Source organism: Chelmon rostratus, chromosome 17, assembly GCF_017976325.1.
Source record: "Chelmon rostratus isolate fCheRos1 chromosome 17, fCheRos1.pri, whole genome shotgun sequence".
Classification (NCBI taxonomy): domain Eukaryota; kingdom Metazoa; phylum Chordata; class Actinopteri; order Chaetodontiformes; family Chaetodontidae; genus Chelmon; species Chelmon rostratus.
In genome coordinates this window covers 6,194,113-6,213,174 of record NC_055674.1, presented here as the reverse complement: position 1 = coordinate 6,213,174, position 19,062 = coordinate 6,194,113, and the positions used below count along the sequence as shown (strand labels likewise).

Here is a 19,062-nt window from a genome sequence, read left to right as displayed (position 1 = left end):
AGGCAGACATCAAAGAGGGGCAATGGGAACATATAAATATATGTGGTGATTAGCAAGATGGAGAAGTGATGGGGAGGAGACGCACTATGCATGTATTTTTGCCAATTTCAAGGGCAAATATTAGAAAGGGCAAGATAGCAAGGAGCATTACTCCTAGCTTACTATCTTACATTACATTTTGACAAATACAGTAATTTCGGTGTACTTTAATTTGTTATACTATGGCATTTTCCTCTTCAATAGTCAATAACAGCTTTCATTTTGAATGCTATCTGACAGTAAGTATAGGCTATAAACGTTTGCGGAGAAGGTTAGCCTAAAGTTGAAGGATTTGTACCTCATATTGAGTGACTGTACTCTCAATTTGTTCCCCCAAATTTAAACGTACATAAATGCATGAATGCATCAGCCGTTAGTATTGTTGAAATTATTCGAGAAAAAAAACTTTAAGTTGCCACGTACCTCGTCGTAAAAGGCTAAAATGTCAAATACGTGAATATTTTTCAACTTTTTTTTTCTTTTTTTTTTAACAGGCAATGACAAAGGACAGCCGTGCGCAACCGAAAGACCCCAAACGGCCAAGATGGCTGCGCCCGTGGCAGACGCCGGCGAGTTCGAAAGCTGGCTAAATGATCGTTTAGACTCGTTAGAAGTGGACCGTGAGGTCTATGGGACGTATATCTTAGGGGTCCTACAAGAAGAGGAGAGTGACGAGGAGAAAGAAGATGCGCTTCAAGGAATTTTATCCGCATTTCTGGTGACTATCCTAAGTGGCATGTCCCGCTCAGCCACCGAGGCTGTGTTTTATCAGGTGTTGCTGTCTGTCTTGAGTGCAGGGCGGTACCAAGTGACAGCGCTGATGTCAGCTGTCATGTATGGAGGAAATTATCGCGTTCGACCCAGCAGTGTTTCCTCAGCAATGTCCAGACACCACAGACAGTGATATGGACTGTTATCTCCTGCTATGCCAAATCCCATTAAAAAAATCTGGAGCTTGTAGTTAATTGTGGTCTTCTTTAGAACTAGACGGCACCAATCAACATATGACGCAATGCCTAATACAATTCCTAAGGTATTTTGACAAATTCGGCTAAGAAAAAAATTCTCAAATCCACGGTGCTGTTCGGTACAGATGTATGTTGGAAATTGATTAACGACTTGCACAATTAGGGTAAATTGCCGGTCGTTGCTCTGTGATTAGCTTGACAGGAAATAACAGATACTGCTCAGAGAACTCACTTAATACAAAAGCTCTTTATGTGCGGTTTCATGTCCTCCTGGTGCAATTTTGCTGTAATTCTGAATAAAGCCTCTGTGTCAGCCCCTGGTAGCCAAACCAGATATTGGATCGCTTGTATGGATCATGTACTGGCTGTAAATGAATCCAGTGGACCCTGTAGGGGCTCACCTGTAAAGCACCTCATCCATGCCTCATCTCATACTAAAAAGCTGTATTGATGTGTGGGCATTCGTTACCTGTTTGGATTGTTGGCTGCTGAGTATATTAAGTGAGCCGTTTCTTGTAAGTAATCATTACTTGTCCTTTGTGTGCAGGAAGAGGACTCTGTGGAAGATGTCTGCAAACAGATCATCAAACAGTGGACAGAGTTTCGCAACCAATCAGCAGCCAGAAGAGATGCTGATGATGGTACTTATTTAACCTCGATTCATCCACATCCCCAGCCTCATTGAAATATAATATTTTTCTCTCAAGCTACCTTGTCAGTAAAAATAGAAATTCAGCGACCCAAAGGAAATCCATTATCAAGGTTGGTGGCATCTGGACAAATATTGCAAAGCATCCATGCGCAGTACTGTACAGGTTTAATATAACCTTAAATCAACAAAAATAAGAGCAATATAAAAAGCCTTGCAGTCCAACCTTGCACAAAAAATATATAGTTATATGAAGTCATACTAGCATTTCAAAAGATAGCAGTCCAAAATCAAGCCAGCAGGCTCATCAGCTCTTTTAAATCTTGACTAAACAGCAAAGACAGCTTGCTTCTGAGTCTGTCCTCTATACCAGTTAAACATACAGAGGGATTCACTCTTTGAGTTTTGAATTGTTTGCTCTGAGTTTGGAGCAGAGTGCAAGACACTTTTGTCTCGGGGAGAGATTAACATTTCCTGAAAAAAACTAAACAAAAACAGTTCCTGAGACTGCAGAAAGTTTTTGTGGTCTGAAGAAGTGTTTATGCCAAAGAGTTATTTCCACCGAGTTTGTTTTCTCAAGTGTTATTACTGGAAAGAGATTGTTTACTGTGTACATAATCATACGGATCTGTATACTGTCTGGAGCCTCCAGCTCAGATGGTTACCTTCGTGGCTCCTTCTGTGGATGTACATTCATATTGACAGTGAAAAGCAGGTACTTTTATTGCAAGTGAGAATACTAAATGTTTCAATGTTTTATTTAGTTTGGCTGTTTTCTGTCATTCCTTTTTCTGTAGCTGAGGTCCAGGCCATCGCCAGTATGATAGAAAAACAAGCTCAGATTGTGGTGAAACACAAGGAGGTGTCAGAGGAGTCGAAGAAAAGGAAAGAAGCCCTCCTTGCTCAATATGCTAACGTAACAGACGAAGAGGAATATCCTTGAATTAGCAAATTGCAATGGCAGTAATGCTAGAATGGTTCATATGCTTCACTTCAACTACCAGAGTTTCTTCGTCCATGCGGACAGACTGTCCATGAATGTTTTCATGAGAAGAAAGCAAATGTTTTTTGCTGACACATTCAGTTATGATCCTCAAGATGTCAGTTCTTTCCTTGACAAAAGCACTGAAGCTGAAGAAGAGGAGCCAACAAGTGGAAATAGCTTTACTGGAAATGAAAAATGTATCCTTTCTAAAGCTGTTTACGATCAGAGGGTATTTAAAATGACACTGAATTCAGTGTTAATTATTGCAGTATGAATGGATAATGCAATAGTTGCATCACCCTGAATGCACGACACAGTGTTATTATCATTTACATCCTACAGTGGTAATATATAAGATAATGATAATGGTGACAATCCTTTACTGAGAGTGTCAGCCCTGTTTAAAAACACCAACGTGGAAGAGGTGCTGAATAGACAAAAGCAGAAGCGAGACCAGGCTCGTGAAGACGCTCACAAGAAGAAGGAAATGGACAAGATGCAGCGGGAGAAGGACAAACTAGCCAAACAAGACAGAAAAGAGAAGGAGAAGAAGCGTACACAAAAAGGTGAACGCAAAAGATAAAACCAAGAGACACGACACTTTGTATGTGAAAACATTTTGCTACAAGACAAAAATGAAAAACAACAGCCTTTGCCTCTTTTTAGCTAAGCCCCATTATCACCTTCAGTATGTTAACGTGTCTTCATCAGACTCTCCTTGTTAATTACTTTCTACATTTCTTCATTTGTAAAGGACAATGTACTGGATGTTGTCCAGGTCCAGAATCCAGTTTTTTTTTTTTTTTCTTAGTGATCCTGATATGAGCAGATATAGAAAGATGTTGTCTAGGAATAAAGCTGCAAATCTTTAGATGATGACTGTGGTCGAGTCAGTTTCATGTCAATCAAAAAGTATTGACAATAACATGTTTCAGCGAGTGTGAAACATACTTTTATTAAGTTTTGGCACATTTGCCCCTGAAACTATCATAGCATACACCTGAGACACAGTTGGATTGATCGTGGTGAAAATGGAGGAATGCTTATAAAGCAACTCAGTTTAGTATCTGCTATTTCCCTCTGTGCCAATATCTCTAATATCTAACAGTACTTTAGGTTTTAGTTTTCCTGTCTATGCATTTTGTCAGTGAATAAAAACAAAGGAGCAGTTGCTATAATTATACCTCAAATATATCATGTACCATAATTTGAATGTTTATAATGAGGTTCATCTTTTTAAATTAATAAAAAAAAAGTTTCAGCCATTTCGATTGCTTTATTTTTAAATTTTCAATTTACAGAACAAGAAACAAGGAAAAACAACATGAACATTAAAATGAATGAATGAACAACTCTCATATTCACAAAGCGTCGTCAGAGGAATACCGCAGACTAATGCTTCGAGGGAAATGTTGCTTGACTAACGTAACCATCCATTACAAAAATAGATGCTTAAGTCCCTAACTGACAAACTGTCTCACTGATAAGAATAGTATTTGATTTTTGAACTGGGTCTGAAAAGAATCAGATGGAAAGTGTGATTAATACATCTACATTCAAAACACTTAACTTAGTGTCTTTGGTTACAGCTCAAACTTTTGACCAAGTTGCAGATAAGTTTAGGTAAGAGTCAGAAAAAATTAAAAGCTTCGGAAATTAACTGGAACATTTCAAAACACATTTTATAATTTAGCATGTGTTATTTAACTACTGATGTAGAGCTATATATGTATATCTATAATCTTTTTTTTATTAGGGCTTACATTTCCCTGATGGAAGGAATGACATTTGTTGATATTGTGATGGAAATGTGATTAATACATTTAAACACTGAACCTTTTCTCTTTTCAGAAGTTTGAGTATCTTTGGCATTTCGACCTTCACCAGGCTCCAAACAGATGAATCTTTTTTGTGATTACAGCATGTTAAGGTTACAATAGAAAAACTGAAGCTGCATAAATTAATTGGAACATTTTAGAAAACATTGTAATATTTAGCATGTTCGGTTCAAACTACTGCCGCAATGATTCAAATATGGCCTGGGAATACTCAGAACAGAGGTTCCATTACATTCCAATAAATAGGTTAAGACAACAAAAAAAATCACTGAAATCTACTGCCTTTAAATACAATGGATGATGGAGCAAGATTCACATTAATTTGGAACTGACACTAATTAAATGAAGTTAAGATGCAGCAGGATAAATTACATTTCATGCAATTCCTACTCAACAAAATTTAGCCACCTGAAGTTCCTGGATGCCAAACAGTGCAGCCATCATCAAGCTTCAAATTGCTCATCTCATATTCTGCAGTGATCATGCATTGCGGGTAAAATGTCACTATAGGCTCGCAGATAACATTTGTTTTTACAATACCCTGTTGTCTATGGGGATTTTATAATCAGCACATGGGAGTGGGTTGGTTTTAATTTAATCAAGACCTTTAGCTCATGCTTGCTGTCTGCTAAATCATTTCTTAACAGAGACTCTGTCAATTTGAGAGGGGCATCTCTCTGCGCCTTTGGCCTCCCTATCAACCTGCTGGTCCTGCCTCTTGACAGATTTCGGTAGTGTCATCTGGAGAGCACACCACAGGGCTGTGGAGAGCTTCCTTGTGGTAGCAGCAAGGTTCTTCACTGCAATGGGCAACAACAGGGTGTCTATGAAACAGAGGCGAGTTAGGATAGGCAGCATTTGAAAGAGAGGGACATACTATGAGCCTTCCATTGCAATATGAGTTACCAGTGTCCTCTGTGAAATGAGCACTCCGCCACTGGTGTTTGGACATGTTGGCGATCTCCTTGCATCTCGCCTCGGTGGTACTAATAGCCACATGATGGTTGTTCAGTGCTATGTGGATGTTGATATGGACGGGGATGTTGTACAGACCCTCTATTCTATCCAGAAGTCTTGCCACCTGCAACACACCAACATAAGAAACCCATAGATTCCCCCCTCAGTCTTAGAACTAGATTTATTCATGTGATAAGATACTAGAACAAAACTTGAATAATATTAATATTTATCTCTGTTTAATCCATGTGTGTGCTTTTATACTGAAGCTGTTCTTCCAAAAGACGGTTTAAAATCTTTTTTAAAAAATTAACTTTTAACCGAAATGCAACCCAAAGCAAACACTGAAAAAATTCTGGAAGATCAACTCCATACAAAAATCAAGGCCAAGATTTGAATCCTGGACTTACTGTGAGGGCACAGTGCTTATACGTGAGCCATCATAAAAACATAATTACACAGAAATATTTAATTCATCAACAAGACACTTAAAAAGATGAACTGTTAGATAGATATTTTATTAATGTCCAAAGAGAAATTTATTTAATTTTGTTCACCTTCTTGAGGCATGTTGTACTTTGTATGTGAATATGATCAAGCTCCAATCTAAAGATAATTAAACAAACCTTCAGCATAGTACACTGAAGGGAAGTAGTTCTCTCTGAACAGAACTAATGGGTGTGCACAAGAAAGCTGTAGGCATCACCTTCAGAAAATAACAAGGCTGCTGTGACTGAGTTCATCTGTAGATGGCAGTATGCAAGCAATTAATTAAGAGGGCTCACCCTTGCTTCTTCTCTCATCTGATTAACAAGGAGGTGGTCGAGTCTTGTTGGGTTTGGTGGAGTTTTGGGTAATTTAGTGTTGGTCGGTGCTGCAGTCCTTTTCTCAAGAAATGTCTTGGTAAGGACGGCCTCTGCCTATAACAGAAAACAAGTGCGAACATGACACCCAAACACCAGCAACAACAACAAAAGAGTTCTTTGTCTTCTATTTCAGGCTAGTAGACAACCCTATAACAAAAATGAAAACATATGTTATAATTTGCAGTGCTCATCTAAACATAAAAGTGGTGATAAAATGTTGTATCTCTTCTTGTATCGCAGACACAGCGATCAGAACAAACGTTCTCTTTTCACATTAACTGACTGGTACAAGCCATACAAGCGAGACACTATAAACCGGTTAAATACTTATGATATCCATTTTGTATGTACAGTATGTGGGTGTGCCTGTGTGTGTGAAAAACACATTATAAAATCATTAAACTGCAAAGAAGGTGGAACAAAAATATTGAATAAATAACCATAAAATACTACTAAATAAAACTACAAATAGGTTTTACACTGATCCCAAACTAATGTTGAGTAGTTGCCAATACCTGGTCCCAAACAGATATTAATATCTTTTCTTCCAACATAGTGAAACTGTACAGTGAACATGGACAACCATAATAATTTACATATATGAATAGACCTAAAGTTGGTCCTCTGTAGACAACACTATATAGCAACTACTATTAAATCAAAAAAGGATTAATTGACTCTAATACCAATTTTGAAAATCACCTCTGGACACCCTCTAACTAGATACCAAATCAGATTTTAATGGCATACCCTCTTTCTCTCCCTCTCCAAACACCTGCATTGCTCATAACACTCGTCCAGGTAGAAGTTAAGATGGATCACAGATCCCCCTTGATTCATCGCCATTGACGTTCCCATAGCTGGGGCCATGCCATGATATGTATTCTCTCCTCTGCGGGTCATCATGTCACTGACACAAGAGTTGAAAGCTGCAGACTCACTGGCTGACATCATATCACCCATATCCATGCCAGGAGCACCACCTCTGTAAGGCAATGTAGAGCTAGAGCTGAAGTTAAAGGAGTTGATGGGCACACTGGAGTGCCTTCTGGGGTCATTTACAGGACACATGGCAGGCATGACCATGCTGCTTTCTCTATCAAATCTCTGAGCCTGCAAGTGGTCAAAGTATGGGTAGTGTGAGTGAGCCTGTTTATTGTCTCCCACGCTGTTAGAGTTGCTTAGAGATCTCGTAGAGAAGCCTTCTCCCAGAAAGCCGGACATATGCGTCTTCTTCTTTTCCTTAAACATCTGTGGCTTCATCTTGCTCTGTATCTGTCTCTGCTGGATGTGATGCTTTGGATACTGGTTCATACTCATGTTAATGGGGAATGAAGTGGTCTCTCTGTGCATGGTCAACTTGTTTTGGTGTTGGTTTGAGAGGTTGAAAGATCCAGAGAATGGCTTTGGTTGCTGGGAGCACTCTGTGTTTTGAGGGCTGAAGTGAAGTAGATCTTGAGAGGCATCACACTTAAATGTTTGGTTCCTCACTCCTCCGTGTCTTTGCATCGGCACTGTCCCAAATTCTCCCACACGCTGTTTTTGGGTCTGCACTGCAGGAGTACCCTGTGTTGACATTTCAGGACTGGTGATTTTCCATTGTTCAACTACGCTGTCTTCATGGTGCATGCCCACTGTCTGCCTTTGCATGTTTGGAAAGTCTCCACGACATAAGCTATCATGCTCACCAGCCATGAACGACTGAAAACTGCTGACCAGTTGGTTAATGTCTTGTGGCAAATACTGATAATTATTAATGGGCTTTGTGCTGCTCTGGATGCAGTGGTCTTCATAATAAGGATGAAAGCATGGGTTGTTAATTTCACTTTGAGGCCTAAAGACATCACTGAGGTCATGAAAATTATTCAAAGTCTGACTATTCCCTCTTTCTTTATCCGCTGGCGCGTTGTCATATTTGCTTTGTTGCATCTGTCTCAGGTAGGTGTTTCCTATATTGGGCACTGGTAGACCTGGTGATGGTTTCTGAGGATGGAAGGTGCATCTGTCTCTTTCTCCATTAGGCAAATTAAACAGCCATTGTTGACTGGTAGCAAGACCATTGGACTGCTGACAGAAGTCTTCAACATCTTTGGCCACTGACTGTCCCTGTGCTTTACTTAAAGCCTCACAGGATACATAGTTCAGGGGAAAGGTCGGGTCATTTTGCATTTTAGCCTCTGATTGAAAATACTGTAGCAGTTCTTCTCTCAATGTCTTTGGAGACCAGACAGGATTGCATGTTGGTAGGCTCCTAAAAGAAGAATTAAGGACTTCCATTAATGTTAGCATATATAAAACTGATACAACATATATGAAATAAATATTTTTGTAAAAAACAAAACAAAACTAAAACTATTATATTTATTTATGATTTGTTGTTATTCAACTCTGTGGTGTTACAACCATAAAGCATATAATACATACTGTAACAGGGTTCGGGGATATTACGGTTTGTACCGTGCAACAGTATAAATGTGTACACCGGTAGAGATTTGGCAATACCATTTTCACCGTCGGACCTATCCCTTAAGCCATATTCGTGATCAAGCACAGTGTCTGCTCTAAACAGTTGCCTCCCCTCACCTAAGCCAAACGGAGTATTTCCAGTAACTGAGAACGTGCCTGACGTGGACGAATGTGCTACATGTGTAAAATGGCAACTCTGGACAAAATCCGGACTTGATTCTGTGGACATTGTCCAGAGTTCATAAGAGAAATTGGCTTGCTTTCTTTTGAAAGAAAGTTAGTTTTACTGAACTCAAGTGTTGTCTCATGTGAGGCATTTGTTTGTTTGTTTGGAAATTCCATGTGAAAGAATAATCACATGTGATGACGTATGGTACAGTGTGGTTATTTTAAATAATTTCTTAATTGAATTTACAGAACAATCACTATAATGTGATATATACCATTACTGTGATATAAAACTAGACATACTATGATACAAGATTCTGGCCACATCACCCTTTTCTATACTGTAATATATACCCAAGACTGCAGTCTGAAAAAATGTAACCTTTACATACCCTTCATTGCAGTAGATGTCCTTTGAATCTGCTTCATCCAAAATATTTGACACTAGACCCTGTAGATCAGTCTCGCCATCGCAATCAATATTATCAGTGGGTTTCCTTCAACAAAAAGAAAACGTAGCCACTCAAACTTTTCTCAAAAAAAGAAAACATGCATTTAGCAGTACAGCTGAGAACGTTATTTGTTTTTCTTCCATAATAAGGCACCCAGTGCACTTATGTACCTCTGAATAACAGAATAAAAATACAAAACCTTAGAAAAATTGTGATATGATTGTGAGACTCAATATCAGTGTGATTGCCAAACACTTCTAAAGTACACTTAGGTCAGTGCACAGATGAATAATCACACGCTTATCCTGAACATAGTTAAAAATGAATACCTGGTTTTAGTCCTACTCTGGGCATACTTGATAAGGCCATAGGGATCATCATGAGCATTGTGAGACCAGGGTGCGTAGGATGCTGAGTCCTGTTCCTGCGATGAGACACTGGGGATGGAAAAGGGCAATAACTTGCTACCATTGTTTCCACCACCTACATTTCCACTGGCCTGAAAGAGAGAAGCAAAAGTTAATCAATCTGTAGGTCATCGGAAAAAAAAAACTTTATTACAATTTTTGAAGCTTAAAGTATTTAACAATACTGCTGAAAAATTATGGAAAAACACAAATGGGACAATTAAAGATGAAATGATTAGTTAATTTAAAAAAACTGCTTAAACTCAGATAAAAGCATGTTAATCAAAAACTTTACGGATCAAGGCAAGATCTTCATCTGTCACAGAATATAATAATAATGAACACGGGTGACTATGATAGATGAGTTAATAGTTTGCACCATTAATTGCCCTATCATTTCCAGTACACTAGATTACATTTTGCTAGATGGACAAAGCAGGTGTTAAATAAAACAGACTGGGAATGCTGATGAGTGTTATCTAAAACCAAAAGATCTGATCACATAATTCCTATTTTAACTTCTTTTCATTGGCTCCCAGTAAGACAAATTGATTTTGAAATATTTCTCCTTTATATAACAATAGTACCTTCTTATCTTATGGTAATACAGTCATATTCATTTTCTTTTTTAATTTGAAGCACATTGAGGCTATGCCCGTAGCATGACATATTATATATAAAGAAACTTGCCATAACCCCTAAAACAGGTCTACAGCTGCAGCTAATACGCCATGTCAATATAAGATTATAGCTTACCTGACACTGATATGTGGGAAACAGTGAATTTGAAAATTGCCCGTCAAACGCCATCATAAACTTCCTCGAACTTGACCTGATTCTTTACTCCATTACTGGTCTGGCAAGACACAAGGTATTCATTATTAATATTTGATATGACCTTAAATGCCAGAGCTTTGGAATCACGTACAAATTATTAGCTAGCTATCAGAGAATGCAAATTAATTAGCTAATATAGCCGTTAAAGGTTAGTGGCCTGTGCTAGCAAGCTGTCCATACTGCCTTGGCTGATTTGGACAAAATTTCCGTCCATATAAAAACTGCTTCCCTGCCGGTCAAACTTGGCAAACTTCGCTTAAACAAACCAAGTTGTTTAAGTAAAACGAAGCACTAACCTACCTCACCAAGTTAAATTGTCGGAGTTTAACAGTTTTCCTTGCTGTTGGAAACCTCAACTGCTTTCGTGCCACCCTCACTTCACCCCAGAGACGTATTGCCCGTGTGACCTGAGCGCACATTGGCTGAGCCTGAGGAATTCTATTTTTGGTCCAATTAACATTAAGCAGGAGACACACAGCCCATAGTAACATCATGTCACATCTTCCACCATATTTTACACCATGGTGTAGTAATATTATGGCTTTGTCCACCCTGGACTTCAACCGCACGGTATAAATCCAAAGACGTCAAATTATACAGATTTTATTATCGTTGTTGGTAGTGGTGTTGTTGTTTTACTTTCTATTTTGCCTAAAATGCATTTTGCCTATAATTACATATTTTTTCTTCGTTGACTTTCTGTTGCATTGTGATAATTGCGTGTGTTATTTGTTCTATTTCGTACAGTTTCACTCAATTCGGTTTTATTTAGCTTTCTTCACTTCAGTTTAATTGAGGCATATTCAGTTCATTTACAAAGTGTAATTTACAAAGTCCATTTAACCAAATTACAGCATGCATACTGTCATAGGATGGTTGTTTGATCGAATTTTGATGTGAATATGAACATAACATGAGTGGGAAAGTGGAACACCTCCTCCAGAAAAGTCTGCCTGGGCCACGCAATCCAGCTGTGGAGCCAAGTTTAACGATAAGCGAAAACACGACCAGTACACCAGCGACATTGTCTTCAAAATAAAAGCATTCACTTGACAAACCTAACGATCACTGCCTTTTATTAAAATCAGATAATATCAGTGCCGTTTACTTCCAATTAAAATGATTGATGAAAATGATAAACTGTTATTAATTTAGTCCGTAATGTATCATATTAATACAACGTGGATTTGATGAATTGATATTGTATGAATACAGACATTAGTAGCCTTTAAATCCGCTAACTTATTCATGCTCCTGATGAAAAAATACGCAAGTTGGTCGTTTGTTATATTAAATATTTGTGTTATGCTGGTAAACAATTTTAGAAATACCTTACATTGGCAATGACAGTGTTATTTTGAAAGCATAACCGGAAGCTTTACTTGTTACTGTAGTTAGCTTGACAATGGTGAGTGACTCGGAGTTGTCGAAAAGAAAAAAAGTCAGCCAGCAGTGTACAAAGCGGAGACTAAGCATCAAGAGAGCAGCTTTCTGGTCTTCGCTGACAGAATTTTCGCTTTAGAAAGTTGCTCTCGCTCCAGAACTGCATGCAGAACTGATGATATATACTGAAGAAATTTACAGCAAGTTCATCGCGCTGAAGTTGTTGTCTTAAACTTGGGAAGATGAGTTTTTGTAAGACCTGGGCTGTTGCACTCCTGCTGCCTCTGCTGATATCAGCACAGTATCAAGGGGACAACGGAATAATCGTCCCGGAGCATGGATTTTGTCAGCCGATTTCAATTCCCCTGTGCACGGACATAGCCTACAACCAAACCATCATGCCAAATTTAGTGGGCCATTACAACCAGGAGGACGCAGGGCTCGAGGTGCACCAGTTTTACCCTCTTGTAAAGGTACAGTGCTCGCCGGAGTTGAAATTCTTCCTGTGCTCCATGTATGCGCCTGTGTGCACCGTTTTGGAGAAGGCCATTCCTCCGTGCAGGTCTATCTGCGAGAGAGCCAAGCAGGGCTGCGAGGCTCTCATGAACAAGTTTGGCTTTCAGTGGCCAGACCGTCTGCGCTGCGAGAACTTCCCCGTGCTGGGAGACGGTCAGATCTGTGTGGGCCAAAACGATTCATCCGCCGCCACCGTCACACCCATCATGACTGTCCCGGAGACGCAGGACCTGACTATGGCCCCAGCACATGAGAGGCCTTTCCGTTGCCCGACTGTTCTCAAAGTACCCCCATATTTGAATTATAAGTTTTTAGATGAAAAGGATTGTGCAGCTCCCTGTGATCCATCCAGGAGCGGTGGGAACATGTTTTTCACTGACAAAGAGATTCATTTCTCCCGCATATGGATTCTGGTCTGGTCTGTGCTTTGTTGTGCATCTACATTGTTCACAGTAACTACATATTTAGTTGACATGCAGCGCTTCAGATACCCTGAGCGGCCTATCATCTTCCTGTCTGGCTGCTACACTATGGTCTCCATAGCCTACATAGCTGGCTATTTCCTGGGGGACAGAGTGGTGTGCAATGACAGCTTCAACCCAGATGGCTATAAAACCATCGTCCAAGGCACCAAGAAGGAAGGTTGTACCATCCTCTTCATGATGCTCTATTTCTTCAGCATGGCCAGCTCCATCTGGTGGGTCATCCTGTCTCTCACCTGGTTCCTGGCAGCAGGTATGAAGTGGGGCCACGAGGCTATTGAAGCCAACTCTCAGTATTTTCACCTGGCAGCCTGGGCAGTGCCGGCCGTCAAGACCATCAGCATCCTGGCCATCGGGCAGGTGGAAGGAGACGTGCTTAGCGGCGTCTGCTTCGTCAGTCTCAGCAACCTGGACCCGCTTCGAGGCTTTGTGTTGGCCCCTCTCTTCATCTACCTCTTCATCGGCACCTCTTTCTTGCTGGCCGGCTTTGTGTCACTGTTCCGAATCCGCACCATCATGAAACACGATGGCACCAAGACAGAGAAGCTGGAGCGACTGATGGTGCGGATTGGGGTGTTCAGCGTGCTCTACACCGTCCCTGCCACCATTGTTATCGCCTGCTTCTTCTATGAGCAGGCCTTCCGCAGCCACTGGGAGCGCAGCTGGGTCAGCCATAACTGCAGGGGCTTGGCCATCCCCTGCCCTTTGCAGACCGGGCCCCGCATGACTCCAGACTTCACTGTCTACATGATCAAGTACCTGATGACACTGATAGTGGGTATCACCTCTGGTTTTTGGATCTGGTCTGGAAAGACTCTACACTCCTGGCATAAGTTCTACACAAGGCTCACAAATGGCAAACACGGAGAGACCACGGTGTAGAATAAAGACACGTCTAAATGTTGCTGGGACTAATTTGTGTATTATTACCTGTTTCTCATGTGATAGGTAAGTAGCACAGTGAGTAGCTATAGGTTCTTCAAGCATTTGTATTCGCCTCAGCTTTATAGCCACACATGCATGCCAACCTGAGGGTCATAGTTTGACAAAAGGGCAAGCTGGAAAAATAAGGACTGAACCTGACTGTCTGAACAAATAACAAGCATGGCTATGGACGCCATGTGCTCGCCCCCTCTGGCGCTTTTCTTAAAGCCCACATAAACTCAAAGGGAGTGATGATCCCGCAGCCAAGAACATAGAGAGCAATGGAAGAAAGGCAGTTTATTCCCTCTGTAAACATTTCATAAGTGAAATTGTAAATAGTATTTGTAAAAACATGAAATTATATATTTGTATTTAAAGAAAGTAAATACTTTTCCTCATCTGCAAGTGTACCGGTTTTACTTTTACACTGTAAGAATGCCACATACTGTAGATCTAGTCATGCTCCTTTTGTTTTTGTTTTTTTTATTAATTGCTGGTTATAAATTACATTTTTTATGAATTAAAAGAATGTCTGCATTTCACTCTGTTGGATGACATCCCAGAAGCTTTTTAGCTCACTCTACTGTGACTCCTCTTTAACCGAAAACATGTGCTGAGACTGCAAAATGCGCAGATATCATCAAATAGCTATAAATCAAATGCTCGATTTTTAATTCCACGGTCACAGGGGGAAAACACTATTGAGTGATTTTCTTTATTTTTTCACCCTCCTTATGTTCAGTATTCTTTTATGAGTAAATAATGTCTTGATAACAAGTTCTTTTCTTTGATAAAGGAACAGCCATGTTGTTTTCTCAAGGGGGTGAAGGTTGTGTCACACCTGAACATCTGTTGCCTCAGACTGGCAGGCAGCAGTAAAAGATTATTGGAATTCTTAATGGAAATTAGCTTCTTACTCAAGATTGTAGCCATCTGGGAAATACGAGGAATGAGTTTATACTGAAACCGTCAACTCAACACACCTCTATTGTCAGTATATTCTGAAATATTTCACATCTCTGTGTTTTGTGTCAGAGAAACTGGTGGCAGCCTGTAAGAATGTGGCAGCGGCCTTCCTCACACATGTACACTAACATCGTCTTCAGGTGCTAAACAAAACAAGAAACGTTTTTTGTTTTGTTTTGTTTTTTTTGCCTGTTGTCAGAGAGGCCTCGGTTAAATCAACCGGAATTTGGCAAGAAAAGTCTGTGCCGCTGCAAAGGTGTGAAAACGTTCCCGTCTGCCTGTTTGGCAAAGGGTGTTCGGCTTTGCTGTAGTGTTACTTCTCTGGAAGCACTGTGCTCAGTGCCAAGTTGGAATCCCCCAAGCCATGCATGGCTGAAATTGAGCCGTCTCTGCGGTGATGTCATGAAGTAGATGGGTGTGTTGGAGAAAGTTGATCCTCTTGCCTCAGAGCAGAGGCCCCGGGCTAGAAGCAGGCGTTTGAGAATTGCACGCACATACAGTACAGAAGTGTGTGTGTGTGCATGTGAATAGTTGCTGCAAAAGCTTAGAGAGGCACAGAAAACAGCATATAACCACCACATTAGACTGCACCTCTATTAGGCTGTATCTCTATTGGTTACAGTATAACAACTGGCATGAGTGTACAGCAGATCTTTACTATGAATGGACCTTTCTTATATCTCATGACCTGTTGGACAAGTTGATGTTTGCTTTCTTGTACCCTTATCTGGGCTTGAATAAAGAGGGGTTGTAATAACAGACAGGTGAGAGTGATTAAAGGTAGGAACAGATACTCTGAGGGGGGAAAAACCATAAATCTACCCTCTTACACCCGCTCTGCCTCCACCCTCCTTCCCCCTCTCTGCTCAGATGAATGGGGGGAATGCGAGTGAGTCAGTGGAGCGGTGCTGGGCCTTTGCCGAGTGACAGACAGTCTCCTGTGTGCTGCTCACTTCAAAGCACCGCTGAAACCCGACTAGCTCCTAGTAAACAGTGCCGCCTGGCCCGAAGGGCCACTTCCTGCGCTTAACTCAACTTAATGGCTGGCTTGTTTGGCTTTGCACTGAAGCAGAGAAACGAATGAAGAGTCAGAGAATGAAGACAAGCGGCATGGGGTGGGGTGCTGGTGGTAAAGAGAGTGAGATTGTTTTAGGGTTTTCGGGAGGAGGGATTTGGAGACCATGATGGAAAATTCAGCATTATTTGGTGCTTTTGTCTTCTTCCAGGGGAAAACAACAAAGAAAGGAGGAAAGAGAGAATCCAAATGAGGAGAGACGTGACTGTGATTTTGTGAATATTTCAACTAAATCTTTGGATCTCGGGCCGTCGAAGCTAAACGGAATCAGATGCTGTGCATTTAACTTACGCCAGGAAAAAAACAGCTCCTCACAAAGCCATGTTCTCTCAGTAAATCTCGATGTGTATGTTGCACGACCCATCTGGGCGAGTTTTATATCGACCTGGTGGACGTGACCTTCTCTGTACATGCAGAGAACTGTTCGGAAATGTAAGACCTTCAGGTTGATAATAAAACACTGTAATAAAACGACTGCGTCAAACTCTTTGTATTAACTGCACAGGGGGTGGCAGCTATCTAGAGAAGATTATATTTACTTTAAAGTTGGTGCCCAGTTTTTCAGTGGCAGCCGTCTCCCATGTTGTTGATCTCAGATCTTAAATCTTGCATGCAGCCATTTCCTGCTTGCTTGAAGGCAAGAAGGGACAAGCCACGGATCGGGGGTAAGACAGGAAGAATGCTCCTCGAGTTGATATTATGATGTCGCTCTTATTGCAAGAAGACCTTGGCACATCAGAAAAGGATCGTGCTGTTAGTCACAAGCACCAGTGTTCCTACTGGTACTGTGGAGCTATTGTTACAGTAACTTTTTTTTTTCTGTATATGAATTATATCGAGCCAATGAAGGGGCTCGAAAGCAAACAAAGGAAATCAGGATGGATGAAAAGAGAAAAATGGGGGAAAAAAAGAAAGAAGGAAAAAAAAAAAGCCAGACATGTAGTAAGACTGTTCCCAATCAAATCTTGGCATAACCCCAAGAAGAACTCCTGCTCTCAAGGCTAACACTAGATTAGTTGCAGTCATACATCATCCTAACCATGGAGAGCAGCTGAGATTTTCCAGAGCACATACTACGTCTATCTGTCCCGCTGTCCGTTGAAATCTCAACAGGAAGCGCAATATGTTCTTTCTCCTCCTATCATTGCTTTCAGAGGCGGCCACTGTGAGTGGGATGGAGCGTAACGAGTTGGCAGGAGACTGAAGGTTTAAATGTGCCTTTCGGTTTCTGACTTTGATTCAGGGCCCCCGGCCATAAATACTGGTCCTGACAGTCACCATGAGGAGGTGTCCTGCTTTTTCTCCATCTAGCTTGTGTCCACTAAAAGCGTTTCTTTAACTTGTCGTTTCTTGTTTAATTAACTTGATGTTACTTGTGCAATTCAGAAAATATACGATAAATGCTGGAGAACTTTCTACTTCTCCACAGCAGCCATGGTTGTTTCTTGCTTCTGCAGAACTGCAGTGCTTGTTCAGCGGTCCTACATAAAATATATCTGAATATCTTCCATTTGTTTTAACATTCGTTTGGATGATTTGGTCTCTTTGAGGCTTGCGTCATGCCTTACAAGATATCCAGCTGTTCTTAAATCACTAAACACAGCCTCTTATACCTTATTGCCTAAATAATCATATCAACATGTGGGTTTCGTCTTAGCACCAGAGGCAAATATATTGGAACTGTGGAAAGGAGTTCAGCCCACCAAGCTTCCTAACTTCTTGGTGGCTCATTTTCATGCCTCGTGCACACCATTTGTCTGGGACTTTATTGCTCATAAGCGCACAGACCTCTCAGGGGTGGCTTTGACAAGAAAACAAACACAGCAGACAAGTGGAGAATGACTCTGCGATGTCAGGGGAGCTTGTTTTGCCCGTCCGTCCTTCAGGGCGAGGGTGTACTGTATGCGCTATCAGGGTAGAAAGTGGGAGTGCCTCAGAACCTCTCCAGCTGCTGAGCAGAGAGGTGCCGACAGCTGCGTGACAGATATTTTGGGAGCCTGCAGCACGCCTGGGATAATAATGGGCTTGATTGGGAGGAGTGTGCGTGGAGGGAAGGGAATGGTTAATGTGCATCCATCCACCACAGTGTGTATACAACCATGCCACTCTCATAAACTTTTAGGGTGATGGCGCAAGGTTAACCCAGGGAAGTGTCTGGTGTTTTAAGCTGCCGTGCTATGTCATAGTTGTCTGACTTCACACACAGCTTCAACGCATCGCTCCAAACTTGCAGTTGTGTGTTGTGTGTTATTAAGTTGTAGAGCTTTAGCTGTGCAGATTTAGAGACTAGACAGATGTTAAACCTGTCAGAATCAGGGTATACATATATATATATTCTCCCTGCACAAGAGTTTGGTATTATAACATCTGTGGTTCTGAGGCATGACATCTGCATGTTGTCCACTAGCAAGTATATACTTTAACAATAAAGAACACACATTCTGTCATATTTTGACTCATATGTATAGACATGTGCAGTGGTGAAGAAGGGTGTTTACAAATTCAAGGTACTTTACCTGAGTATTTCCATAATATGCAAATCTATACTTCTACTCCACTATATCTCAGAGTCAAATATTATGATTCTTACGTTTGTCTGAACAGCTGTAATTACTTTTTCCGATTAACGACAACAAAAGATGATTTTATAGTACAAATGCAGTGTGGCTACTTTTACTTCAGTAAAGGATCCGAGTACTTCTTTTACCACTGGACATGTGCAGTATCAACAGATATAATGGCACCTTTGTTGACTTCTTTTTTGAAACTGTTGGACCTGCCGCCTGACCAGTCTTCTCACCTCCTGTGAAATACTGCAATAATAAATCTGAGTTGTTAAACGCTATTTTGGCTTGTGAACAAAGCCTTTTCCAATCCAAACAGCCAGTGGGTGGAAGTAAGAGATATTACATATAATATATAATTTCTTGACATAACAATGGGCCAAAGGGAGTTTTGCTCCCACGCAGCCGGGACTAAAAAGTAAGTCTAGGAAGCCACACAATTCAACAGCTGTGGAAGTAGTCACCAAGCTTTTAATTGATGAATCAATCAGCCCCCTGCAGATACATTACAAGGCAGTAA

General features: G+C 40.8%; 3 protein-coding genes across 3 annotated transcripts; 2 read left to right on the top strand and 1 right to left on the bottom strand.

The window, feature by feature from the left end:
- The first annotated feature begins 583 nt into the window (after positions 1-583).
- Positions 584-3,900, top strand: ccdc43 (coiled-coil domain containing 43). The gene is made up of 5 exons (XM_041956652.1): positions 584-757; positions 1,555-1,648; positions 2,454-2,589; positions 2,783-2,838; positions 3,037-3,900. The coding sequence occupies exons 1-5, from the start codon at positions 584-586 to the stop codon at positions 3,222-3,224; spliced, it is 648 nt and encodes a 215-aa protein (XP_041812586.1). The 3' UTR covers positions 3,225-3,900.
- A 1,085-nt stretch (positions 3,901-4,985) lies between these two features.
- moto (minamoto) lies at positions 4,986-10,605 on the bottom strand. The gene is made up of 7 exons (XM_041956650.1): positions 10,552-10,605; positions 9,718-9,887; positions 9,329-9,433; positions 7,053-8,553; positions 6,222-6,356; positions 5,386-5,560; positions 4,986-5,303 (listed from the first exon to the last, which is right to left on the bottom strand). Exons 1-7 carry the CDS (start codon positions 10,603-10,605, stop codon positions 5,113-5,115), a joined length of 2,331 nt encoding a protein of 776 aa, XP_041812584.1. The 3' UTR covers positions 4,986-5,112.
- A 1,484-nt stretch (positions 10,606-12,089) lies between these two features.
- fzd2 (frizzled class receptor 2) lies at positions 12,090-16,416 on the top strand. Its single transcript, XM_041956651.1, has one exon. It carries the CDS (start codon positions 12,258-12,260, stop codon positions 13,893-13,895), a length of 1,638 nt encoding a protein of 545 aa, XP_041812585.1. The 5' UTR covers positions 12,090-12,257; the 3' UTR covers positions 13,896-16,416.
- The last annotated feature ends 2,646 nt before the right edge of the window (positions 16,417-19,062 follow it).

What these genes read in the sequence shown, in the direction of transcription:
- ccdc43 (XM_041956652.1), top strand. Translation starts at nt 584, where the DNA reads ATGGCTGCGCCCGTGGCAGACGCCGGCGAGTTCGAAAGCTGGCTAAAT. An exon ending in GAATTTTATCCGCATTTCTG is followed by an intron (nt 758 to 1,554) that starts GTGACTATCCTA and finishes CTTTGTGTGCAG; the next exon opens with GAAGAGGACTCTGTGGAAGA. An exon ending in CTTTACTGGAAATGAAAAAT is followed by an intron (nt 2,839 to 3,036) that starts GTATCCTTTCTA and finishes TGAGAGTGTCAG; the next exon opens with CCCTGTTTAAAAACACCAAC.
- moto (XM_041956650.1), bottom strand. Translation starts at nt 10,605, where the DNA reads ATGGCGTTTGACGGGCAATTTTCAAATTCACTGTTTCCCACATATCAG. An exon ending in TTCCCACATATCAGTGTCAG is followed by an intron (nt 9,888 to 10,551) that starts GTAAGCTATAAT and finishes TCTCTCTTTCAG; the next exon opens with GCCAGTGGAAATGTAGGTGG. An exon ending in GACATCTACTGCAATGAAGG is followed by an intron (nt 8,554 to 9,328) that starts GTATGTAAAGGT and finishes TTCTTCTTTTAG; the next exon opens with GAGCCTACCAACATGCAATC.
- fzd2 (XM_041956651.1), top strand. Translation starts at nt 12,258, where the DNA reads ATGAGTTTTTGTAAGACCTGGGCTGTTGCACTCCTGCTGCCTCTGCTG.